The sequence below is a fragment of the Pseudonaja textilis genome, chromosome 9 (assembly GCF_049901715.1).
Source record: "Pseudonaja textilis isolate UNSWEBS1 chromosome 9, rPseTex1.2, whole genome shotgun sequence".
In the NCBI taxonomy this organism is placed as follows: domain Eukaryota; kingdom Metazoa; phylum Chordata; class Lepidosauria; order Squamata; family Elapidae; genus Pseudonaja; species Pseudonaja textilis.
In genome coordinates this window covers 2,284,653-2,311,553 of record NC_141998.1, presented here as the reverse complement: position 1 = coordinate 2,311,553, position 26,901 = coordinate 2,284,653, and the positions used below count along the sequence as shown (strand labels likewise).

The window sequence follows — 26,901 nt, the reverse complement described above, 5'->3', positions numbered from 1 at the left end:
ACACACCCAGAATACCATACATTGGCTTAATGTGTGGGCCTGAATCACTGAATAAGCTAAGATAATTGTGGACTTCCAACATCTTTATGAGTTTAGTCTGTTTTGGTCAAGTCCAGGGATCTCCAAACTGGACAGTTTTAAGACTTGTTGGACTTCAACTCCTAGAATTCTTCAGCCAGTCATACTGGCTGGGGAATCCTGAAAGTTGAAGTCCATAAGTCTTAAAATCATCCAGTTTGGAGATTCCTGGTCTAGGTAGTATGCTGTGACAATCCAACCTGACTTAGAAAGGGCTCTTTGGACCTCAAGTGCTATGCTTCCTCAGTTCTGGAATATATATATGTTATGTCTCACCTGTACCAATGAGGTGAGAAGTCCAAATTTCCAACTGAAAACAAACAAGCAAGCAAGTCCAGTAATTTCAGGGTTAAATTCCTTAAGCCAATAAGGTTCTTGGCAGTCTCACACAAGCTGTCTGCCAAGTCTGACAATAAAGCAGGAACATAAATCACAAGCCGTCACCACACACAGGATACTTGAAGCTTCTCTCACTAAATTAACACGTTGTCCCGAACAAGTTCTCAGAGCGAACACACCCACTTTTATTCCCTGTTCGGCGTGTCAGTCCCTCATCTCAGTCTCTGATTCATCCTTTCTTTCTGCATTGCAACTCACACTTTTTCCTGCGCCGTTGCCTCGCATCAAGCCAGTATTCCTCAGCTTGATCTTCAGTCAGAGACTCTGATACGCTCTCCTGGTTATCTGCCGACACCTGAGGCACAATCAGGGAGGAAGGCCTTGCCAACGAGGGAAGTCCTGGGGAGGAAGGCAACTCCATATCGTCTAACAAAGCAGGCTCAAACCTCAGAGCCAAATCCTCCTCTTCCTCATTGTCCAAGTCCTCGATCTCTGACAAAGCAGGCTCAAACCTCTGAGCCACAACACACATATATATCTCAGAACTATGGAATGGTATTTCCTGCAGGAGATGGACCAACTGAGGTCTAAATGGAGTCTGATGTGTGAGCATTTCCTAGCAAAAGTTTAGAGAACCACAGCTTAACCCCTGCCAACTCTCTGTAGGCTTCGGGGACCCTTCTTCTCACCAGAAGAGACCAAGTCTGCTTTGGCCTGTTTTGGCCATTCTTCAAAAGGTTGAAGAGTTGCTCGGCCACTTTTTAATCAAATTTGGTCAACCTAATCTGCGGATTTTTGCAAATGTGGCACGAGAGGGAGAAGCTAGCTTCACTTGAAGCTTGGCCTCAGTCTTTGCTTATCGGATGGTACCCATTGCCCCTCTCTGGTGTGCAGAACCATTCTCTAGCTGCACTCAAAAACCTGGATACTGAAGTAATCCCCTTTTCTGGATTTATACAATAGCAATAGCACTTAGACTTATATACCGCTTTTACAGCCATCTCTAAGCGGATTACGGAATCAGCCCCTTGCCCCCAACAATCTGGGTCCTCATTTTACCCACCTCGGAAGGACGGAAGGCTGAGTCAACCTTGAGCCAGTCAGGATCGAACTGCTGACAGTAGGCAGAGTCAGTCTGCAATACTGCATTCTAACCACTATGCTACCATGACTCTATACCACTTCACAGTGCTTTTACAGCCCTCTCTAAGCGGTTTACAGAGTCAGCCTCTTGCCCCCCACAAACAATCTGGGTCCTCATTTTACCCACCTCGGAAGGATGGAAGGCTGAGTCAAAATGAGCCTGCTGAGATTCGAACTGCCAAATTGCAGCCAGCTGGCAGTCAGCAGAAGTAGCCTGCAGTACCGCACTCTCACCACTGCGCCACCGCAGCTCAATACAATGCACCATAAACTAACCAAATGGGATGGGCTCCTAATGTTTTAGTAAGCAACAACAACAACAAAACAAGTAGGAGTTATTCCTGACCCACTTAAGGATGCTGCATAAACGCAAATACTGGGTCTTTCATTGACCCAAATAAACATGTTGTGGGGATGGAAGCCTTACTGTTTCCTGATCCTTGGAGACGCACCCGCTTCCGGTACTCACTGTGATGAGAGAGACAAGGAGGCATTTCCCACCTCCGAGGTGTCATTAATCTTCTCAATCTGCAGATAGCAAATGATGCCATTCCCCTTGACCTTTACGTGAGGGCCTTGGTCCGTGTCTTGTTGTCGTAGTGCACACTCTGAGCTGTTGCTGATTGCCTGCCTTGCTTTCAGAGAGCAGAACCTGCATCTAAGCAATAAAACTGTGATGCCAAGAAGATTTGAGGACTGGCCCAAGTCCACAAATCTTTCCTCCTGTGGAGAACACTGGCCAAATGACCGGATACTTGATCCAAAGAAGCATTCCTCCGTATTACTCCTTAACCTGGGGTGTAGTGGTTCTCCGTGTATCTTGGACTTATCCTGCCCCCGCCCCCACCCCAATAGCACGGGAGAATTATGTATCTCCGAGTCGGCTAGCTGTCAGGATTCCGGCAGTTACCCCCATTTAAACCCTGAGTCTTGAGCCAAACTTCTAAAACTTCCAAAGGATTTATTGGGAGTTAATGTGCCAGCACTGCCTGGGTGTAGTCAACTCTGAGACACATAATTCACTGTCACCCTTGACCCTGGTTTCCCCCCCACCTCCTGGGAATATCATAATTCATATTCTCCAATGAGACACATCCATAGCCCAGAGTCATCAATCATGTTCTCCAGCTGGAATTTTGCGTGGCAAAAATTTCAGTCACCTAGTTACTATCTTTGAAAAACTATTTATGGAATGCACTTTTGCTTTCCAAGCTGCCGCGCTGCTCTTTCAAACCCCTTCCCCCCTCCCTTTCTGTTGGCAACTCTAAAAAGACCATAGAAATATTTTATGAGTTGACACAGACTAGATAAAGGTGACGAACCATGTCTACAGCAGGGCTTAGGAATGTTTTCTGACATGGACTGACATATTAAAGGATTGGGAGGCTTAAACCATTGATGTCATGCCCCAGTCAGAGTCTGACTCCGAAGAGGAAGATGAACAGCCATCAGGGAACGGAAGGAAGCTGGGGAAGGGCAAAGTCAGTCTGGGCAGAGCAGGGAAGATGTAGAACAAGGGAGAGGGGGTTCAGAAGAAGACCAAGACCCAACCCCTCTTCATCCTAGGGCACAGAGGGAGGAACGGAGAAGGGAGCAACGTGGGTTATGAGGGAGGAAATGGCCCTGATTCCCTTCCCTGCACACCTGTGAAGGGAGTTTAAAGGAGAACCAGTTGGGAGGGGCGTTTGTCAGGAACAAACATTGGGCTTATCTAATGTTGGTTGCTTTTTATCTGAGTTCCTGGCATCCTCCCAACTGGTTTGATTTACTTTTGGAATTCCTTATCTTGCCCTGGCGGATTTATTACCTTATCTTGCTTTTGTTGGATTTATAGTCTAAAGATTTCTGTTTACATCATTTTGGATTGGAACATCTACAGCCAAAGGCTGTTGCAGGTTCCTGGGAGAGTTTTTCTCCAGACCAGAAGGTAACAGGCAAAGTTGGAACTGATAAAGGGACCGCTACTTATTATCTGGCTGGGTTGCCTTTGTGCCACGCCCCAGGTTATCACACACGCAATGAAAGATTGAGAGAACCAGGTGTGTCTAACTCTAGTGAAGAAAAGGATTAGGGTAGACATGATAGCAGTCTTGCACTGCATGAGAGGCTGCCACAAAGATGACGGGGACAACCTTTTATCCAAAGCACCTGAAGTCAGGACAAGGATCAATGGATGGAACTCATCAAGCAAAGAACCAACCTAGAAACTAAGGAGAAATTTCCTGACAGTGAAGGACAATTAATCAGTGGAACAACTTGCCTTCAGAAGTAGCGGGTGTTCCATAAACTGGAGCTTGCCAAGAAGAGGCTGGATAGCCACTTGTCTGGAATGGTTTAGGGACTTTCTGGGTTGTCTAACCCTGCTCAGCTTGGTGGCATTCTCGCCTAGAGGAACTGATCTAACTTCCTAGACGTTTTGAGGCATGAACGTACTGTGTATGGTTGTGGTTTGGGCCTGTTTATCTGCAGAGGGAGCAATGCGGAAAGAGCCTCTCTCTAGCTTGCAAAGGAAGCCTTGGGCTGGAGGCAGCTGCCATTTATGCATAATTGGGGAAGCTTTTCATTGAAGTGAAGCAGAAGCAGAGGAGCTTGCTTTCAGATGGGTCCAGCGAGCGAGGGAGGGAGGGAAGGAGGGAGAGAGACACAGACAGAGAGACAGAGAGACAGAGACAGAGACACACACAGAGAGAGAAACAGAGAGAGACAGAGAGTAACAGAGAAAGAGAGACAGAGACAGAGACACACAGAGAGACAGAGACAGAGAGAGACAGACACACACACACACAGAGACAGAGAAACAGAGAGAGACACAGAGAGACACAGAGAGAGAAACAGAGAATCAGAGACAGAGAGACAGAGAGAGACACATACACACAGAGAGAGAGAAACAGAGAGAGACAGAGAGTAACAGAGAGAGAGACACACACACAGAAAAAGACAGACAGAGAGACACAGAGAGACACAGAGAGACACAGACAGAGACAGATAGATACAGAGAGATAGATAGAGACAGAGAGAGAGACAGAGAGAATCAGAAGACAGAGAGAGAGAGAGAGAGAGAGAGAGAGAGAGAGAGAGAGAGAGGGGACTTGTGGGAACGGTTGATGCAATACCTTCCGGAGGGATTTCCTTCTCTACGGGGATCAGAGAGGAACTGTCATTCAAAACCATCATGATCTCACATTATAGTTGGAATAAGGGGTGGTGGTGGAAAGGAGGGGGGCGGGCATTGGCAGCACTGTCATCCTATCTGCTGTAAATTGTCTGAATGGCAAAGAAGGGAAAAGCCAAAAAATTTAGTCTGGAGAGTGTTCCCCTGGACGGGAGAAAAGAGATGTGAAGGAAGAATAAGCACTGTGGACATTTTGCTTTGGAAAAAGGATTTCCAGCGCTTGGTGCAAAAAATGTAAACATCGGTGTGTGTTGAAAGAGGAGCAAAGCCACTGGCTGTAGGCCAATAGTGGAAGTTTTTGCTGAAAATACTTGCGTTCCACTGCCTTTTTCACTTTCTAATTTCTCAGAAGCAGCCCAGAGCCAATTCGTAATTGAATGCATTAATATGGGCCCTTAAATGCAAAGAAAGCCAAGCTTGCTCTGAGTCCTTCCTCCGAGCCGACCTATCAAAGAATGCAACCTTCTCCTCCATTCGTTTGTGTGTTGTCCATTCCTTGTTTTAAAATTTCACATTGTGTGCCTTTCTATGTTGAGTATCTGGGGCAGGAAAAAATAAAAAAAAATCAAAGCAGTTGCTACGGAGGGAAGATGCAGTGCTGCTAAGCCGCCATTCCTTTGCGGTATTGAAAATTCATGGGATATAAAGGAGCAAATTGTAACGGTGGCTGGATCTCTTCAGAGTGGCTTAAGAAGCTGGAAGGTGGGATGGCGAGAGGAAGTCCTGGCAATGACCAACCAGCCTCCCCCAGGTTTCCCAGAGCTCTAGCATCTCAAAGAAGTAATTTTTGTGATTTGAGATGCCCTGAAGCTGGCCTGGAAGTGAATCAGCTCAGCTGTTTTGTAAGGCCAGCGCCGTGAGATCAACCAGCATAGAAACATCAGGAAAGCAACATGCGTAGAAGTAGAATGTTAGATTGTGTACTGAATGTGACATGGGATTGACTGCTCACCAATCCTGGGAAATCCTCAAGTGTGTTTTGTGATGACCTCATTACCTTTGCATGGTCAATTCTTCCCATCGTTGTCTCGTTCGATTGCACCTTTTGTCTTGTCTACTCTGGGGCATGTCACCCTTGTGGTCAAGGTCCAACCTCATGCGTCCTGTATGCAATGAAAGTGGGATGCATGTGGTCAGACCTAGACCACAAGGCCAGTGGCCTCCACCCTGCCATCTGACCATCATTGCCATCTGCATCAAACCTTGATTCCATCCTCATCACTGCCGGAGAAACCAGCAGCGGGCATCACTCGTCTGTCGTGGGAGGCTTTTAGAGGTCGGACGGTTTCGCGGAAAAATGAACACCTGGATTGCTGAAGGATTTTTCTTCTGCCTAAGGAAATGGAAATAAGGGCACACGTATTTGTAAAAGGGAGGGCGTGGGATTCAACCGGTGTAACAACCCGGTTTGGTGCATGCGCGCGCACGGTGTGTTTGAAACCAGCTCTAAAACTTACCTTCTCCTGCAGCCTCGGTGAGTAGTGGCAATCCGCTTTGCCCTGCCTATCAGCTGGGCTTCAAACGAAAGAAATATAGGACTGACGAGCGCAGGGGGCAGGTGGGTGGGACCAACTGATCACCAGACCTATCGACGATCTCAAACCAGTCCGTACTGGCTGAATCCCACCCTGGTTCCAAGTAATAGACCCGTAGGAAGCAAAACACTGAGGCAGCTACTGTAGATTAGGGTTGTGGGAGCTTCATCACTGGAGCCTTTCAAGAAGAGATTGTCAGAAAGGGCGTAGGGTCTCCTGTTCGGGTGGAAGGTTGGACTAGATGTCCTACAAAACAGTGATGCATTTCAACTATTGCCCCCGCCCCCCAAACTGGTCATAAATCAGTGGTGTGGTGGCCTAGACAATCAGGAGGCTGTGAGTTCAATCCTAGGTAGCGGCAGGTATTTCTCTGGGCACGATGAGAATTTATCTGCTGAACAAAACTCCACATTGGCAACAGGAAGGGCATCTGGCCATTAAAACACTCTAGCTTCATTCAGTTGCCCACACTCCACCCCGCATGGGATTATGGGGTCATTAAAAGATGATGAACTGGTCATAAATCAGTGACTACCTGTGTTATGGTGGTACAGTTATGATTATTATGATTTATAACCAGTGTTTGAGGCACCATTTCTTGGAGGAGCAGTTGCAGGCGAATAAGAAGATGCCTTTCCACTTGAGTTGTCCTTGAAGGCATCTCATTAACATTTCTTGTTCACAGTGCGTGTAGAATACCGGATTAGTTAAGTCTACCATGAGAATTACACTTTCAGCAGAATCGAGATCTAAAACACACAGTTATGGGCCTCTGGTGACTTCTTCAGAAGTGGAAGAAAAGCAAGGCAGATAGAAAATACCAACCTTTGAAGGTGGAGTACATTATCGAGATGGATGGTTGGGCTAGAGCAGGGGTCTCCAAATATGGCAGCATTGTGGACTTCGGTTCCCAGAATTCCCCAGCTAGCATGGTTGAAGTCCACAAAGTCTTAAAGATGTCAACTTTGGAGACTTCCCCCACTGGGCTTAGAGGACTTTCCCAACCAGGTGTTCTCTAGTTATGTAGCTCCACTCTCCTAGAAGACATCAAGTTGAGAAGACCATGACAAGGAGAGTCAGACTTAGCAGAATTACCACAAGTAGGTAGGGTTGGCCTAAGTAACAGATGAGCAGAGTTGGAAGGGACCTTGTAGGTCATTTAGTCCAACCCCCACCCAAGCAGGAGACCCTACACCGTTTCTGACAGTCCAGTCTCTTCTTGAAAGCCTCCAGTAATGAAGCTCCCACAACTTCTGAAGGCAGCTTCTGTTCCGTTGGTGGATTGTTCTCACTGTCCTCCTTATTTCCAGGTTGAATCTCTCCTTGATCAGTTTCCATCCATTGTTCCATGACTGGCCTTTGGGGGCTTTGGAAAATAGCTCGATCCTCCTCCTCCTCCTCCTCCTCCTCCTCCTCCTCCTCCTCCTCCTCCTCCTCCTCCTCCTCCTCCTCCTCCTCCTCTCTGTGGCAGCCCCTCCAATATTGGAAGATGCTCTCCTGTCTCCCCTGGTCCTTCTCTTCCCTAGACTAGCCAGGCCCAGTTCCTGCAACCGTCCATCGTATGTCTCATCCTCCGGTCCCCTCATCATCCTGGTTGCTCTTCTCTGCACTTTTTCTAGAGTCTCAACATCTTTTTTCATAGTGTGGTGACCAAAACTGCATGCAGTGCTCTAGGTGTGGTCAAGTAATTGAAAAGTATTCAGGTTTACGGTTCTTTCGGCACGAGGAGAAGTTAAACTGTGCACAGATGGGTGGGAGGTTGACTGCGATTTTTCTCGGTGTAAGTCTGTGAATGTTTAGCGCATGTGTATGATGTGACCCAAAGGCTATAAAAATGGACCCAGGGCTTATGTATCACATGTGACCCCCTCCCACAATCTGGATTATTTTTTTTTAGACACCCCCACTTTTGCCAGTGCCGCTGTTGAAAATGCAAAATGTAACTCTTGCAAAATACGTGACGGTGGGACGTTCGTGCGCATTGCAGGAATATAGTAGCACATTTTTTTAAAAAAATTCTCCTTCTGCTCCCTGCTAATTTGGGGACTGAAATGATCAATGCTCCTGGGTTTGCCCAACGGACAGAATACAAGAATGAAATAACTTTGGTTTGATAAACATGCTACTTCTCCCAAACAGGAGTTACAACGTTGTCCCAATTTAGCATGTTGTGTGAATGTGGCCTTTCTCTCTTTCTCTTTCTTGTCTCACACACAGGCTGTGTTTGCACAACAGGTTTACCCAGACTTAGCAGCTGCATGTGTACAGTAAGCTAAGCTTAGTTTTAACCTTGGCTTTGTGTGAGTGTGACGGTTCTGTGTTGCAATACGACATCAGTGTTTTGTGCAAACCCAGCCTGTTTAGTTAGTTTACGGTTTTAGTGTATTGCATGATTTCAGAAAATAGTTTAATCCAATAACTCAGTCTAGCGTGCTGTGTTAAATGCAACCACTGTGATTTTTTGTTTTTTTGTTTTGTTTTGGTTTTTCCTTCAACTGCCTCCCCACCCTACAAACCTCTCTGTCTGGGCTGAATCTGTTGCCTTGCACCGTGAGCTAACACATCAGCCATAGTTTAACACCCTTTCTTCTTTTTCCAGAATGGGTTGAATGCCTTACATCTGGCCTCTAAGGAGGGGCATGTAAAAATGGTGGCTGAGCTGTTGCACAAAGAAATTGTGCTGGAAACAACAACCAAGGTAAGAGCTCCAGAGGTTAGGAGGGACAAAGATTCATTGGCTTGGATTGATTAGGAATAATTCAATGCAAAGAGTTTGTTCCAAACCAAACCGCTAGAATTCTCCTCAGGGATCATGCTGGCAGGGGAATTCAAGGCAGGTATTAGAATAGAATAGAAATTCTTTATTGGCCAAGCGTGATTGGACACACACGGAATTTGTCTCAGTGCAAATGCTCTCAGGGTCCATAAAAGAAAAGTTGCATTCATCAAGAGTCAAGAATCATTAGGTACAATGCTTAATAACGGTCATAGAGTACAATAAGAGTAGAATAGAATAGAATAGAATAGAATAGGAATAAAGAATAGAATAGAATAGAATAGAATAGAATAGAATAGGATATAGAATAGGATAGACTAGAATAGGAGAATAGAATAGGAAAATAGAATAGAATAAGAATAGAATAAGAATAGAATAGAATAGAATAGAATAGAATAGAATAGAATAGAATAGAATAGGAGTAAAGTAGAACAGAACAGAACAGAACAGAACAGAACAGAGTAGAATTCTTTTATTGGCCAAGGGTGATTGGACACACAAGGAATTTCCTTGGGTGCAAATGCTTTCAGTAGACATAAAAGAAAAGATACATTCTTCAAGAGTCAAGAATCATCAGATGCAACAGGTAATGATAGTCACAGGGTACAATAAGCCATCAAATCACACTAGGAATCAGTCCATATAAATCGTAAGGATACAAGTGACAAAGTTACATTTTAATTCATTTATTTATTTTAACTCGTTTATCACTCTGGGAAGAAAACAGAATATGCCTTCACCTCTGAACATTCTCAAACAAATTAGCACAATCTCCTCGCCATAAAGGAAAATAGTGATTTTATTATGATTGTGGCTGGGCAAAAAAAACCCACACCACACCATATTATTTACTATCCTCTTGACTTTTAATAAATGCATATTAATCTGGGCTTCACACTACTTCTCAAAGTTTGCAGAATTGCAGTTACTGTGGGATATTGTGGTGCTGCCCAGAGTCAACAGGATTGAGATGGGGGACTATAGAAATTGAATCAATCAATCAATCAATCATCTTGGATGTGTCCAAACGGACTATGGGTCTTTCCCAGGAGTTTCTCTTAAAAAACCCAAAAATCTCCAAAACTCTTTGAAGGAAGTGATGTTGACGAAACTAGGGTACGATGACTCATAATTGTAGTTACATTCAAGAGCTGAGTTCACGCAGCAACATGCCAATCTGGGCTAAACACAGAGTTGTGAGAACGAACTTTTCAGTACCAAATTACAGTCACTGTTCTTGATTCATCAGAGTCGTTGCTATTTTTTGCTTCTTCTTTTTTTTAAAAAAGGTTCTCTTCTAGGCTGGATTTTATATATATATATATTTACCTTCCTTCTTCCTTTTTTTTTTTTAACCCCAGAAAGGGAACACCGCTTTACATATTGCTGCTTTGGCTGGGCAAGATGATGTCGTGCGGGAACTGGTGAACTTTGGGGCAAATGTCAATGCACAATCACAGGTAAGGATCCCCAACAAGCAGACACTGTCAGGTGAGCCTCCTCAGATACCTTTCGTAAAAGTTGCGGTGCCACCCCGGAGAAGGGCAGTTAAGGGAAGTAAAGAGATGATGACCAGCCAACACCTACATTTGCAGAGACGAAGGACAGTCAGATGAAGCAGCGACTTCGAAGGCTTGTCTTCACAAGAACACCAAACCATGAATTAGCTATCCCTATTACACTGGCCACACCCAGATCCCAGGTATACAGATATACAGTTGGAAGGGACCTTGTAGGCCATCTAGTCCAACCCTCCGCCCAAGCAGGGAATCCTACACCATTTCTGACAGATGGCAATCTAATCTTTTCTTGAAAGCCTCCAGGGATGAAGCTCCCACAACTTCCAAAGGCAACTTCTGTTCCATGGGTTGATTGTTCTCACTGTCAGAAAGTTTCTCCTTATTTCCAGGTTGAATCTCTCTCCTTGTTCAGTTTCCATCCATCATTCCTTGTCTGGCCTTCAAATGTGCTTTGGAGAATAGCTTGCCCCCCTTCTCCTCTCTGGGGCAGCCCCTCAAATATTAGATGCTATCATGTCTCCCCTGGTCTTTCTCTTCCCTCGACTAGCCAGGCCCAGTTCCTGCAACTGTTCTTCGTATGTCTCAGTCTCCAGTCCCCTCATCATCCTGGTTGCTCTTCTCTGCATCCTTTCTAGAGTCTCAACTTCTTTTTTATAGTGTGGTGACCAAAACTGGATGCAGTACTCTAGGTGTGGTCTTACGAAGGTCAAGTGTCCAAATTTGGATCCTGTGACCCCAAGGGTGCTGCGTGAAAACAGGTCCCAAGTCCCCGTTTTTTCAGCGCCCCTTGTAACTTGGAATAGTCACTAAACGAATGGGCGTAAGGTCGAGGACTCCCTGCAGTATCTTCCATGGACCGAAAGGACGGATAGCTTGCACACCCTGATGTAACTCTCTGAGTAGGTTTAGTTTTGCAAGTGACTCAGTTTTTTAAGATGCTGAGCTTGTCGATCAGAAAGGTCGGCAGTCCGGCGGTTCGAATCCCCAGCGCCACGTCACGGAGTGAGCTCCCGTTCTTTGTCCCAGCTTAGAAGTTCGAAAGCACATTAAAAAAAAAATGCAAGTAGAAAAATAGGGACCCCTTTGGTGGGAAGGGAACAGCGTTCTGTGCGCCTTCGAAGACGTTTAGTCCTGACAGCCACATGACTACGGAGACGTCTTCGCACAGCGCTGGCTCTTCGGCTTTGTAACGGAGATGATCAGCGCCCCCTAGAGCTGGAAATGATCAGCCCGGATGTATGAGGGGAACCTTTGCCTTTTACCCGACCTGCTCTTTTGCTCGGAGTCTCTATTCTCGCTGGATCTGGAAGATGCCTCTGACCAGCATCTTCCTTGGATCTCGTTGAGCTTTTGAGGAGCGCCGGCTGTTCTCTGCCAACCTTGCCAACTTCGCTTGCTTTCTGCCAACCAGCCAACCAGAAGAGCTGGAGACAACTGTCAAAAAAAAGCTTTCCGCGTGTCTCTTAGATGGACAGGGAAGCAAAATCAGCCGGTCAATCTGTTGAGCTAGCAGCAGCAGCGGCAGGATGGAGAATGTTCCCCCAGGACCCCCTGCAGGTTCCCAGGACACACAGCCTGAGCCCACAAAAACCCTGTCTGGGCTCCTGCATTTTTTGGGGGTTATATAAGTTGCTATCGGAAGGTCAGATAAAATAATTGGGGGAGAGGGAACGAAAAGGAGGTGGCTGGGAGAGAGAGCTGGAGGGGGGGAAACGACAGGCTCTGGGTGAGGGTGGGAGGAGCAGCCAGAAACTGGCGCTCTCTCTTTTGAGAGGCAGTTGGATGTTGGTCGTTCTGGCCGAGATCAGCAAGCGAATGTCCTCCCCCTCCTCCCCTCCTCCCAGCAATCTTTCCCATCCTGGTTGCGAGTCACACTTGTGACTCATCTTCCCAAAAGAGGAGAGCAAGAGGGTTTTTTTTTTTGCAATTGGGCTGCAAAACAACAACAACAAAAAAGCACGAAATTCCCCTCTCGATTTCCAGCACTTAAAACCAACACATACCGCCTCTGCATAAGCTGGTGATAATATATATATATATATATATATTTGTTGCTAAGCGGATGAGTAAACAGTGATTCCAGGCACCTGATTTCATCATCTGATAGAAGCCTCGTTTTTATTGTTGCTGGGTTGTTGTTGTTTTTTTGCATTTAGAGCTTCTGGGGTTCCTTTCCTTTGGTTCCCCTCCCTCCTTCCTGGCTCTGCGGGATCAGAGCGGAGGTTGAAACGTGTGGGATGTTTTACCAGAAGCCCTGTTTAAATTTTAAAATGTCTGCAGTGATGGCCAATTGAAGGGAAAGCTAAACAAACCTACCAAAACATTGTAGAGGTTCTCCATCATCCAGGCCAAGGGGGCTTTCTTTCAGGAGGCAACTGGGCTTTCTGGTTTTTTTCTTTCTTTTGAAGACGTTTGTGGGAGAGCCATCCCTGGAGACTTTCAAGAAGAGACTGGACTCCCATCTGTCAGAAATGGTGTAGGGTTTCCTGCTTGGGCAGGGGGTTGGACTAGATGACCTACAAGGTCCCTTCCAACTCTGATTATCTGTTATCTGCTTCTCATCCAAGAAGCTTCTTCAGCTCTGACTGGATTGTGGGGAAGGGAAGGATTTATACTCCTTGCAGACAGCTGGTCATTTGCATCCTTTTAGAGCAGAGGTCCCCAACCGCTGGTCTCCGGACTGGTACCGGTCCGTGGATCATTTTTTACCGGGCCACAAAGCTTGGGCACCGCCATCTTGTTTTGACAGCGCTTCCGGGTTTCTGGTTGGAAAGTGCTTGCGATTTTTCAGTTGCAAAGCGGCGTTTGGGTGCTCGTGCCTTAGTTTCGTTGAAAGAGGGGGGCAGCTTCGAACGAAGAGCCGTCCCGATGGCGGTGGAGTCTCACGTTACTCAGGTACCGGTCCATGGAAGAATAAATAATCGTGAAAACTGGTCCCTGGTTCGAAAAAGGTTGGGGGCCACTGTTTTAGAGGGTCGTTGAGGCCACTTGGAGGTTTATCTGTGACCCTGGTTCCTGTAGTTAGAATGGTGTGGGAGTAGGAATGGATTCCCAGAGGAAAAGATTGCAGTCTACAGCAACATTGGCACTACTCAGGTGACCCTGAGGACACAGATCAACCTCCAGGTGACCTCAACGACCCTCTAAAAGGATGCAAATGACCAGCTGTCTGCAAGGAATATGAATCCTTCCCTTCCCCACCATCCAGTCAGAGCTGAAGAAGCTCCTTGGAAGAAAAGCAAAATGTCTTCAAAGAAAAAACAAGGAAGCTTAATTGTCTTTTGAAAAAGCACCTTTGGGACTACTAAAACTTTTCTCAAGTCCTGTTCAGGCCTTCTAACATAGAACCGTAGGATTGGAAGAGACCTTGGAGTTCTTCTAGTCCAAGCAACAAGAACAATTACGGGGCTAGAGGCTAAAATATATGAAGAACAATTGCAGGAACTGTCTATTATATCTAGTCTAGAGAAAAGAAGGACTAGGGGAGACATGATAGCAGTATTCCCATATTTGAGGGGCTCCTACAAAGACAAGGGGTTCAAACGGTTGCAGGAATGCGCGTTAGTTTAATGAAAAGAAGAACCAGGGGTGTCAGGATAGCAGTGTTCCAATATTTGAGGGGATGACACGAAGAAGAGTAGGGTCAACTTATTTTCCAAACACCTGAAGGCCGGACAAGAAACAATGGATGGAAAGGAACTGAGGAGAGAAGCAACCTACACCTAAGGAGACATTTCCTGAGAGTTAGGACAGTCAACCAATGGAATGGCTTGACCTCAGAAGTTGTGGGTGCTCCACCCCCCAAAAAGAGATTGGACAGCCATTTGTCTAAAATGGCACAGGGCCTTCTGCTTGAGTGGAAGGGGTCAGACTTGAAGATCTCAAAGATCCCTTCCAGCTCTGTTATCGTATGATTCTAATTTGTCTCAACCTTATTCCACCTTGGACAATGATTGTCCAGTCTCTTCTTTGAAAGCCTCCAGGGATGAAGCTCCCACAACTTCCGAAGGCAACTTCTGTTCCATGGGTTGATTGTTCTCAGAAAATTTCTCCTTATTTCTAGGTTGAATCTCTCTCCTTGATCAGTTTCCATCTATTATTCCTTGTCTGGCCTTCAGGGGCTTTAGAAAATAGCTTGACCCTCTTCCTCCTCTCTGGGGCAGCCCCTCAAATATTGGAAGGCTGCTCTCCTGTCTCCCCTGGTCCTTCTCTTCCCTAGACTAGCCAGGCCCGGTTCCTGCAATTTCTCAGTGCCTCTCCTCATCTGTGTTGGTTGTGCTATTTGTGTGGTGTTTTGAGGTCCCACAGCAGGTTCTCTCTTTGCAGAAAGGCTTCACGCCCCTGTATATGGCCGCCCAAGAGAATCACCTGGAAGTTGTCAAGTTCTTGCTGGAAAATGGTGCTAACCAAAACGTAGCCACGGAGGTGAGTGTCTCCCCCAAAGAGTTCACAGACAGTTAGCAGTTCGAGAAAAGAACAAATTTGGATGAGCAACCTTGATAGAATTCCCTTGAATGCCTTTGCTGTCCAACGTGAATGCGATATGTGTGTGTGTGTGTGTGTGTGTGTGTGTGTATGTATACACGATTTGAGCCCACTCACTTCTTGCTTCTTTCTGCCATATGTTGTTTACCTTGTGGCTACTAGAAGCTGATTATTAGTAGGGGAATTTGTTCTGACACTACCCGGTGTTTCTCTGCTCTTTCACACACACACACACACACACACACACACACACACACACTTCAGATGTGGGAAAAGGAATCGGGCAAGCCCAGGGTCAGGTGCCTACTTTGCCGCCAAGGGATATGGCAAGGAGCCTAAAAATAAGGCAGCTCTTCGGAGCAAGAGGGGGGCCACTGTGTTGCTTGGAGGCCATAGGAAGTCACGCGGCGATGCTGGGAAGGAAAAGAACTGGAGATTTTGGAGAATTAACGCACCCTCTTCTTATTCAGTGATCGGGTCCCATTTCAACAACTGGCCATTAAGTGAAATGAGAGAGAAAGAGAGTGGGTGGGAGAGAGGGAGAGGGAGAGAGAGGGAGAGAGAGAGGAAGAGCAGGAGAGAGAGGGGGAGAGGGAGAGGGAGAAGGAGGGATAGAAGGAGAAAGAAAGAGTGAGAGAGAGAGTGAAGGAGAGAGAAGGAGGGAGAGAGAGGGAGAGTAGGAGAGAGAGAGAGGGAGAGGGAGAAGGAGGGATAGAAGGAGAAAGAAAGAGAGTGAGAGAGAGAGTGAAGGAAAGAGAAGGAGGGAGAGAACGGGAGAGGGGAAGAGAGGGAAGGAGAGGGAGAGAGAGAGGGAGAGCAGGAGAGAGAGGGAGAGGGAAGAAGAGGGAGGGAGGGAGAGAGGGAGAGGGAGAAAGAATGAGTGAGAGTGAGAGAAGGAGAGAAAGTGAGGGAGAGAGAAAGAGGGAAAGAAAGGGCGGGGAAGGAGGAAGATAGAAAAGACACTGCCAAGATAAGGTGTTCTGTGCTTAACTTTTTTCTTTTTCCTTCTTTGGCCACCTTGCAGGGCAGAAAGATGGCTCAAACAAGCTATCTCTTCCTGAGATGCTTTTCTCTGCAGCTCAGAGGGCTTCTAAAAAGCACTAATTGCTCTGTGACCTTAATTAGTTGGTTAGGACTGTCCCGTCAGCTGGCGCCTCTGCCTGAAACTGACCAGAGCTTAATCACTTTCACAATGAAGACTATGTTGTCGGGCGTATTGGCCAAAAAATGATTATAATTTTTTTGGTTATCATTTATTACCGTCATATTTGAGAATACAGTCACTAACTGAGTTCGCTCTATGAGAAGGGGCTGTAGGTTTATCCTCAATGGCTTCCAGCTCCGATTTTTAACCCTTGTTTCCGTGTTTTGGCCCCAAGAATCATATTAGTAAATATTGGGTTTAAATCATTCTTCCTATCTTTCTACTTATAAGTTTTTGTCCAATGAAAACATCAGAAAGATGGATGAAGGGTAAGGAAAACACACAGTTCCCCTCATTCTATTCCTATCTTTGTATAACGTGTCTACATTTTTGTCTCCAAAATGGTTGGTATTGTGGTTCGCCAGCAGCCCGTGCAGACGGCAGTGGAATCGGACAGTGGGGAAGAATGGGGACCAGTCCAAGAGTCTTGGGAGGACTTGGATGAGGGTCCTGCATCCAATGCAGAGATGAGGCCAGGACTATCTGGGAGTGGGGTGCTGCCTCCAGAGCCTTTGGAGTCTGGCAGCAGTGAGGCAGAGGACCCAGGGGAGCCTGTTCCCAGTGCGCGTGTGCGCAGAGCTGCTAGAAGGCAAGACTAGCTCAGACAAAAGGGAGTAAGGCTAGGAGGTGATTGCCCCTACCCTGGGGTATAAAGGAAGTGCAAAGGTAGAGAAACCTTTGCAGGAAGCAAGGTTGTTCATTCTGTTCAGATTAATCCTTGAAGCTCTGTGTGGACTTTGTACTTGAGTTGGTTTTCTATAGTTCATTTGGCACTCTAGTTGTTGGCAGCAATTCAAAGGAGAGAAAGAGGAGTGCTTATCTTGAGGGACTGTTTGGGACTCCCTACGGGCTGGGAATGAATGTAATTCCCAGCGTAGAAATAAAACAAGAATTGTTTGGACTAAGCGTCTCAGGAAGCCTTGGTCAAAACAGTTGGTCTTTTGCCTGTTTTCTTACTTTCTTCAATCTCTGGCAGGATGGCTTTACTCCCTTGGCAGTGGCTCTCCAGCAGGGCCACGAAAACGTGGTGGCCCACCTGATTAACTACGGGACGAAGGGGAAGGTGCGCCTCCCGGCGTTACACATAGCTGCCCGCAACGATGACACGCGAACAGCTGCTGTGCTTTTGCAAAACGACCCCAACGCCGATGTCCTTTCCAAGGTCAGCTGGCCGTACCTAGGGAGATCCATGGGTCAGGATGGGAAGGGGAGGACCCTGGGCACTTGTGGGGGGCAGGATTTAGTTGGGACCACTTGGGGGGAAAAGTATGTTCTGTCAGTTGGTCTTAACATGGAATGGAATGGAATAAATAGAGGATAAAATAGAACATAGAAAATGTGTAAAATAGAGTAGAGTAGAATAGAGTACAATAGAATAGAGAATGAAAGAATAGAACGGAATGGAATGGAATGGAATAGAATAGAATAGAATAGAGAATGAAAGAATAGAATAGAATAGAGAATGATAGAATAGAATAAGGAATAGAATGGAATAGAATAGAACAGAGAATGTAATAAACAGAATAGAATAGAATAGAATAGAATAGAATAGAATAGAATAGAATAGAATAGAATAGAATAGAATAGAATAGGGAATGGAATAAATAGAATAGAATTAGAATATAGAATGTAATAAATAGAATAGAATACGGAATGGAATAAATAGAATAGAATAGGGAATGGAATAAACTAGAATAGAATAGAATTAGAATAGAATAGAGAATGAAAGAATAGAATAGAATTAGAATAGAATAGAGAAAGAAAACAGAATAGAAAATGATAGAATAGCATAGAATGGTAGAATAGAATAGAGAATCATAAAATAGAATTAGAATAGAATAAAGAAAGAATAGAATAGAGAATGATAGAATAGAATAGAATTAGAATAGAATAGAATTAGAATAGAATGACAGAATAGAATAGAACAGAGGAGTGGAGTTTAGAAAGAAATATTCATAGTTTAGCCCATACATGCTATATGCTCTCCGGAAGGGTTAGCTCACCTGCTGAATTGGTCTATAAAGCAGGAAAGTGACCTATGAGCCAAGTGTGAGGTTAACATGTTAAAGGTGGTGCACTAAGTTGGACTGAAATGTGATCAGATCGTTTCTTCTCTGGGCTTGGCCTGTTGTGTGAACCGGCTGACGTGAAATTTTATCGCATGAAATCAATGTGGATTATTGGGGTGGGCAGAGCCTGTTAAGCAAACAAAGCAATTATGTGTCATTAGTCTGGACCGAGGGGTGTGTTATTGTGTACATTCAGTCACCTTACAGTTTTTTTTTTTCCTTTAAAGAGAATGTCGAAAGAAAGTCTGGTGTTTTATAGTGGAATCTGGATTTAATGGATCGCTTGGGGTGGGGGAGAAAGGAAATTTGAATGTACGTCTTTTGAATCGGTTTACATAATCCCCTTAATTATGTAATTAACACAAATGGCCTCCCTTGCAAGTAAAAGCTTACTTTAATGGACAAAATCCCTGATTTAATGGCCCTTAGCCTGTTGAATGAGGAGGTGATTTCAATGAAACATGGGTTTGTTGTTCCTCTTACAAGGTTAAACCAAGGAAGAGTTGACTACTGTTCTGTTTGTTTAGTCTGCGGCAGTGGTGGTATTCTACCGATTCGGCCCGGTTCTACAGAGCTGGTAGCGGCAATGAGCAGCGGAGACTGAACCGGTCCTCTCCACCTCTCTGCTGTTGGGCCACCCACCTGCCCAGGCTCCTATATTCACCTTTATTCCTTGCTTTTGAAGCTCACCTGCTTTGCGGGGCACAGAAGAGTGCCCCGCGGCAGCTGTTGCAGCAACCGGGACAGTGCAGGCTTGCAGGAGGCGAGTTGGAGAGAGAGAGAGAGAGAGAGACAGTGAGGGAGAGAGAAGGAAGGAAAGAAGGAGAGAGAGAGGGAGAGGGAGGGAGGGAGATAGAAGATCCTGCCAAGATAGGGTGTTCGGTGCTTAACCTTTTTCTACGCCTGCGCAAACTGTGCATTTGGTGCAAGTGCGCACGCAAAGTGTACCCACCAAGCCATGCCCACCAAACGGGTGGTCAAACTTTTTGAATCCCACCACTGTCCTGTGGAGTTGAGAAACTTTCAGGTGGAAGGAAGTCAGGGGTGGGATTCAACCAGTGTCACGACCAATTCGGTGAGAGTGTGATATGCACACGCACGCCTGACGCACGCTGTGCCTGTGTGTACAGCATTTGCAAAAGAACATCAGCTGTGCCGCCCGGACAACTGACAAGTGCTGTGCGCGGGTGCGCAGTGTTTGAAAAGCTTCTCCTTTCCTGCTTTTTCAACCTCACCTGTGCCACTCAAAGCAGCTGAGGTTGAAAAAACAGGAAATAAAGGACAGCCAAGAGCCCAGGTGGGCAGGTGGGCCAAACAGACAACTAGAAGGTTGTCGCACTGAACCGTTTCAGTGTCGGTTGCTTTTCGGAGCTACCGGTTCTATAGAACCAGGCTGAACCGGTAGCATCCTACCCTGAAGGAAGCGTTCATGGGCACTTGTAAGACGGGGGTCCCCACCCCTTGAGCTGCAGCCGGGCCATGCAAGAGGCAGGTGTGAGCACACCTCCATTTTCACGAGTGGCACGGACTCTCAGGCACGAGTCCTCGCCGCTCATGAAAATGGAGCTATCTGTGTGCATCGGCTGCTGGCACGGAATTGTAGAAAGTTAGCACCCCACCCCTGTTAGAAGAAGGAAGTATTTTGAGAAATATTTAAAAAGGCAGAATATTATATTTCCCTAAAGGAGAAACACGTAACTAAAGCCATAATAGAAATTGCCTGACACCCGTAGTTCAAAAAAAGGGTGCCCAGGACGAGATGGATCTTGGAGAATGTTTTGAACTTTCTTAAGGCAGCGGGAGCTACTAAGCTCTTCCAAAGAGGGGAGAGGGCAACCATTGATCCTCTGGGCAATGACATTAACCCTCTGGAGCGCTGCCACTGTGCAGTTGGCAAACCATACAGAGGTGCAGTATGTTTAAACGCTCTCTATGGTGCAGCGGTAGAAGGTCATCAGGAGTTTTTCATCCAACTGTTGTTTTCTGAGAAGTCTCAGGTAGTCTAATCTCTGCTGGGCTCTTTTGACCAGGGCTGCAATGTAAGCCCCCTTCCAGGTCAGGTCCTCTTTTAGAGTAACACCCAGAAACTTAAAACTGGCCACTTGCTCCACTCGGTCTCCATTTCTTACTGGCTGAGATCCTGGGGTGTTTGATCGCTCCCCCTTCTTTCTTCTCCTACAGACTGGCTTCACCCCTCTTCACATCGCAGCACATTACGAGAATCTCAACGTGGCCCAGCTTCTACTCAACCGTGGAGCAAGCGTCAACTTCACCCCCCAGGTGCGTGCAGAGCCCATGGCTGATGTAGAACCGAGTTTCCTAACCGTGGCAATTTCCAGGTATAGGGACTTCAACTCCCAGAATTCCCACAGAGCCGTTTGCTGAGAATTCTGGGAGCTGAAGTCCACTCACTTTCAAATTGCCAAAGGGTGTGTTAGGCACGAACAACCCACACCTACAGAGGTTAAGCTAACTATTTTATTGATAAGGGAGAATATTTGTAATTCAGGGTTGAAATGAGGAATCCTTGGTGCTCTCTGAGTTTGGTTTTGTTGTTGGTTTTTTTTTGCAGACATCTCATTATCAAACTAAGTAACATCATCAGTGCTAGTAAGGAGTGGTGTTTACTCTCAATTTATAGTCTAGTGGCTCAACTCTGTTGAGTTCAGAGCTCAAACAAACTACTTTATTACGTTGAGCCTATACTACAAGAATCTCCCCTGTCTGGCAACCTAGGCTTGGTAATAATTAGCTAAGGCTTCAAGGAACTTACGAGTGGGTCAGTTCTAGCCCTTTTGTAATTGCACAGTGACTTCAAACGAACTCCATGTATGATCTCTCTTCCCTGCCAGGCTGGGGGTTTCCCAACAGGTTGGAAAACAGCATTGTAAAAGATGCTTTGAGTCTTATCCCCCTGTAGGGTGGGAAAAACCCAAGTCCAGAACAGAACACCAGGAGAGAAGCTCTTTTTTGAAACTTTTAAAACTTTAAAAAAATATCAATAACTAAGTCCTTGCGTGTAGAAAAACACTTTCCCTCCCTCCTTTGGAGTGCAGTGGATATAAGACATCAGAGGGAGCGAGCTACTGTTCGTAGACCTTGTGTTGATTTTTGGAGATTTTGGTTTCGTCAAGGAGGGAAGGAGTAAATAACAATAGCAATAGCACTTAGACTTATATACTGCTTCACAGTCCTTTTACAGCCTCTCTCTAAGCAATTTACAGAGTCAGCCTATTTCCCCAACAATCTGGGTCCTCATTTTACCCACCTTGGAAGGATGGAAGGCTGAGTCAATCTTGAGCTGGTCAGGATCGAATTCCTGGCAGCGGGCAGAATTAGCCTGCAAAACTGCATTCTAACTACTGTGCCACCACAGATCTCTACATCACTTCTTTTGCTGCTATATGGGAAACAATAGGTTTTATTTTAAGGAGGAGACAAGTTTATTATTTTATTTTTTTTAAGAGCCAAAACGGATTCAGGTGCCAGTTGGGTTGCCCCAAAAGAAACATGCAACCCCAAAATGTACTCTGGCTATCAGGTCACCCAGGCTCCTGCAGTTTCCGGGCGGAGTTCTCACCTCATTTCTTCCCCCTCTTTCTCTGCCCCCCCTAGAATGGCATCACCCCACTGCACATCGCCTCTCGACGCGGCAACATCATAATGGTGCGGCTGCTGCTTGACCGGGGAGCAAACATCGAGGTTCGCACCAAGGTAAGGGTGCCAACCGGATGGATTGCGCGGAGGAGAATGGAACACAGAGTTTGTCAAGAAGCAGAACAGCCGCTCCCTTTGCAAGGATGTTGGCAAGGGAGATCCAGAGGGACAACTGAGGAAAGTAACACCTGCAGTTTAGGCCGTTTGTACGTGCGTTGTGGTGCTACCTGCAGGGACCAAAGGAGCAGAGCTTGTGTTGCAACAACACAACGTAGTTTTCGTTAGGTTGCCTTGGGTTCTGTGGGGCCCTTTGTTTCTCACGAAAGCCAGGGATGGATTATAAAGAAAAGTGTCAGTATATTCACACAAGATCTCTAAGAATCTCTTAAGTTGGTGGCCAAAAAAGCCAACACAATCCTAAGTTGCATGAACAGAGGGATACAATCAAGATCAAGTAAGGTATTGATACCGCTCTATAAAGCCTTAGTAAGATCACATCTAGAATACTGCATCCAGTTTTAGTCACCTGGAGATTCTACCATGTTAAATGTTAAATTTAATCAGCAACAATGGGAAAATGGCTTTTTTCTAGAACGTTTTTTCTCCTTTTTAGACATTCCGGGGCTCTCTCGGGGTCTTTCCCTGCGAGAAAAAAAACTGGCACGGCTAAATTGTTTTGGGGTTCGCTCAAGATTGCGAGGTGCTTCCAACAGCGCTCAATTGTTGTGCTAAGAACAGCATCGCGGGGTATAAAGCCTATAAAATAGGTATTTTATTCATGCCACGCCTTTTAAAGCGCTCCTGTTTCCACAGGATGAATTGACCCCATTACACTGTGCCACCCGCAACGGGCATCTGCGAATTGCTGAAATCTTGCTAGACCACGGAGCACCCATCCAAGCAAAGACCAAGGTGAGAAGCCTGGAGAATAGATGGATGGATAGATGATAGAAGATAGATAGATAGATAGATAGATAGATAGATAGATAGATAGATAGATAGATAGATAGATAGACAGACAGACAGACAGACAGACAGACAGACAGACAGGGAAGGAAGGAAGGAAGGAAGGCAGGAAGGAAGGAAGGAAGGAAGGAAGGAAGGAAGGAAGGAAGGAAGGAAAATTTCCTGTCCTGGACAAGGAATGGGACTAGAAGTATTCATAGATCTCTTCCAGCTCTATGATTTGAAGGAAAGGAGAAAAGAAGGAGGGAAAGAAAGAAAGAAAGAAAGAAAGAAAGAAAGAAAGAAAGAAAGAAAGAAAGAAAGAAAGAAAGAGGAAAGAAAGAAAGAGGAAAGAAAGAAAGAAAGAGAAAAGAAAGAAAAAAGAAAGAAAGAGAGAAAGAAAGAAAAAGGAAGGAAGGAAGGTTTCCTGTCCTGGACAAAGAACTGGACTAGAAGTATTCATAGGTCTCTTCCAGCTCTATGATTTGAAGGAAAGGGGGAAAGAAGGAGGGAAAGAAAGAAAAGGAAAGAAAGAAGGAAGGAAGGAAGGAAAGAAGGAAGGAAGAAAGGAAGGAAGGAAGAAAAGAAGGAAAGAAGGAAGGAAGGAAATATTACAAGCCCATCCCATTTGATAAAGACAGGGCTCAAAATATATAAAATATATAAAATATATTTATAATAATATTTTCTTGCTGTCTGGTTTTTGTGCCCAGATCCCATCCCAATAATGAAACATCATTGTCTCTTGCATGGTCTACCTGTCCAGGTAATGGCATCTACCTGGCTGCCTTAGACTTAGAAGAAGACTTAGAATAACTTTATTGTCACTTTGGATGTACACTAATCCGGCATACATTAAAATGAAATTTCGTTGCATACAGCTCTCAAAAGATCACCACCTCCAATATACACTACATAGCCATGACAAAATAAATAAATACATACATAATTATGCATATACCCACATATATTATTATGTGACACAGAGAAACAACGCAGTCTAGTCTGGATATATACATGTACATGCGAGAGAAAAGGATCTTGCGAATTTGCCAGACAGATGGTATAAGGGTACAAAGCTGTCACAGAATCTGGTAGTCCTGCTAGAAATACTTTGAAACCCCCTCCCAAAGAGGAGCAACAGAAACAGACCATGAAGTGGGTGTGTGGGTGTGTCTCTAACAATGCGTCGAGCTCTAAGCACAGAGTGCTTATAAGCAACATCCAGAATAATAGGAGTCAAGCTTCCTATAATCTCCACTGTCCCCACCACTCTCTGTAGGGACTTTCTATCTGAGGTGCTGCTGCCACCGAACCAAACAGATGAGGTTTGTGAAAATGCTCTCCATCGTGCCTCTAGTAAAAAAAGTGGCCAGGGCAGAAGGAGAAAGATGTCCTGTCCTCATCCGACGCAGGAAACTCAGATGCTCGTTTGCCCGCTTGCCTGTTCCCTAAGTAAGGCCCTTCCGTGCTCATCCTTCTATCCTTGTTCTAGAATGGCCTCTCCCCCATCCACATGGCCTCCCAAGGTGACCACTTGGACTGTGTGCGGCTTCTGCTGCAGTATAACGCCGACATTGATGACATCACATTGGACCACTTGACCCCGCTGCACGTGGCTGCCCACTGTGGCCACCACCGTGTGGCCAAGATCCTGCTCGAGAAGGGAGCCAAGCCTAATGCACGGGCCCTGGTGAGTACAGGCCAGAGAAATTGTTCAGATCATTGCGGTGTAAATTCAGCGCCAGAAAAGTAAACTCAGGTGGCTGAGGCGTCGTTGAACTTCTTTATAAACATATAAAGTAAATTTTACAGTACCAGTTGTAGATTTCTGCAACATTTCTCCAAACTCAAACAGAAGCAGACAGGTTACAGGTTCAAAGCACAACAGAAACTCAGAAAACAGACCTCAGTTTCACTTTAGTTCAGCGGGCAAGCAAGACACACAGCAGAGGAAAGAAGCACTTTCATCTTCAACAGACAGACTCAGAGCTCAACAGAGCTGCAGAGCTTAATATAGAGCCAGGCCTAGGCTACTTCTAGTTTCAGTTTCCAAACAGTCCTCCTTGGCTGACTTAGTTGCTGTGCCCATTCACTGGCTGACCTTGTTACAAACGTGCTCTATTCCAGTCCATGAATATACTCTTGATAGAAACAAGGTGAGGCCAGGCGGGTACCTGCCCTACCTTATTGGTTGGTCTCCTTTCTCCTGCAGAATGGCTTCACTCCACTCCACATAGCCTGCAAGAAGAACCACATCAGGGTGATGGAGCTTCTTTTGAAGACGGGGGCCTCCATCGACGCAGTGACGGAGGTAACGGAGTTCAGGAATCTACTGATTTCTGTAGAGCTGGCCTCAAGTAAATGACAGTTTCTAACTACGGTATGGAGAAACGGACGGAGACAAATGCAGAAGGTGGAATTCATCTACGTTCTCTCATTTTTCTCTTGACAGTCGGGACTCACTCCTCTTCACGTGGCCTCCTTCATGGGGAACCTTTCCATTGTCAAGATCTTGCTCCAACGGGGAGCATCTCCCAATGTTTCCAACGTGGTGAGCAAAAAAATTAATGGCTTAACCAATTCACTATTTCTTTGGGACAATTTTTTTTTTAAAAAAATAACCTTTATTGAAATTTGAAACTTTAAAATACAAGTAAATTCAGAAATAACTTTTTACAAATCTCAATCTTCTTTGACAGTACTAAAATACCTTGGTTATATACATACATTCCCATACATTTCTAGTTATTCATATCCATATCCATATCTTCTAATCTGTACATTTCTTATTCCTATTATCTATCCATTGATACCAATTTTCCCAAACCGTTTAATATTCTGAGTCTTCCTTGTCCTTTAATTCTAAGGTTAGTTTATCAATTTCTGCGCAATCTAAAATCTTTCAGATTACTAAACAATCTGTCGGTATAGTGACCCTTTTCCAGCGTTGGGCGAGTGCAGTTCTCGCTGCTGGAGTTACGTGTAAAATCGAATATTTTATCTTTTTAGGATACTTTCCTTTAATAAATCCCCCAAAGAAACAGTTCCGGCTTCAATTCTGTGTGTAATTTTGTATAACCATTTTTGTATTTTGATCCAGTGCTTTTTAATTTCTGGGCACAGCCTTTTAGGCTATTTATCTTGCTCTAGCTGTACATTCCAGGTATGGGTTTCATCCCATCTAGTTTTGGTGAGGGCTACAATGTCATGCTTAATCAATTCAAGGAATGAATTAAAGTCATCAGTTAACTTCATTGATTTTAAAGTTTAATTAGTCAATTCGTTCACTAATGAATGAAACCATTAATCAGTGGAACAGCTTGTCTTCGGAAGCTGTGCGTGCTCAATCGGTGGAGGATTTAAGAAGAGATTGGACGGCCATTTGTCCAGAATGGTAGAAGGTCTCCAGCTTGAACAGGGGGGTGGGCTAGAAGACCTCCAAGGTCCCTTCTAACTCAGTTATTCTCTAATCAAAAAAACATCTTGAGAAGGGTCAAAACCACGAGAAAAATGAGGAAGGTATCAGTAAGATTTGTTTTAGTGAAGAAATGCACCAAAATGTCTTTCTTTTTTTTTTTTGATCCTCTAAATATATGTGAAATAGAATAGAATAGAATTCTTTATTGGCCAAGTGTGATTGGACACACAAAGAATTTGTCTTGATGCAAATGCTCTCAGTGTACACATAAAAGAAAAGATACATTCGTCAAGAGTCAAGAATCATTAGATACAACACTTAATGATAGTCATAGGGTGCAATCAGCAATCAAATCATACTAGGAAATAATCGATATAAACCATAAGGATACAAGCGACAAAGTTACAGTCCTACAGTCCCAAATGGGAGGGGATGGGCGATAAGGAGTGATGAGAAGATTAACAGTAATACTAATGCAGACTTTGTAAATAGTTGGACAGTGTTGAGTGAATTAGTTGTTTAGCAGAGTGATGGCATTGGGGGGAAAAAACTCCCCT

General features: G+C 45.2%; 1 protein-coding gene across 6 annotated transcripts in view; it reads left to right on the top strand.

Annotated features, from left to right (window-relative positions):
• The window catches only part of ANK1 (ankyrin 1), a 150,645-nt gene that overhangs the window by 71,460 nt on the left and 52,284 nt on the right, over positions 1 to 26,901 (top strand). For all 6 annotated transcript variants that reach the window (XR_015744639.1, XM_087938818.1, XM_087938820.1 and 3 more), the window contains exons 3-12: positions 8,867 to 8,965; positions 10,405 to 10,503; positions 14,890 to 14,988; positions 17,229 to 17,414; positions 20,503 to 20,601; positions 21,937 to 22,035; positions 22,792 to 22,890; positions 24,419 to 24,616; positions 25,139 to 25,237; positions 25,379 to 25,477. Coding sequence is in view for 5 of the 6 variants with exons in the window: in XM_087938818.1 (XP_087794944.1) it covers positions 8,867 to 8,965; positions 10,405 to 10,503; positions 14,890 to 14,988; positions 17,229 to 17,414; positions 20,503 to 20,601; positions 21,937 to 22,035; positions 22,792 to 22,890; positions 24,419 to 24,616; positions 25,139 to 25,237; positions 25,379 to 25,477 (1,176 nt within the window). In the remaining variant the exon portion in view is untranslated. The remainder of the gene's footprint in view (positions 1 to 8,866; positions 8,966 to 10,404; positions 10,504 to 14,889; positions 14,989 to 17,228; positions 17,415 to 20,502; positions 20,602 to 21,936; positions 22,036 to 22,791; positions 22,891 to 24,418; positions 24,617 to 25,138; positions 25,238 to 25,378; positions 25,478 to 26,901) is intronic.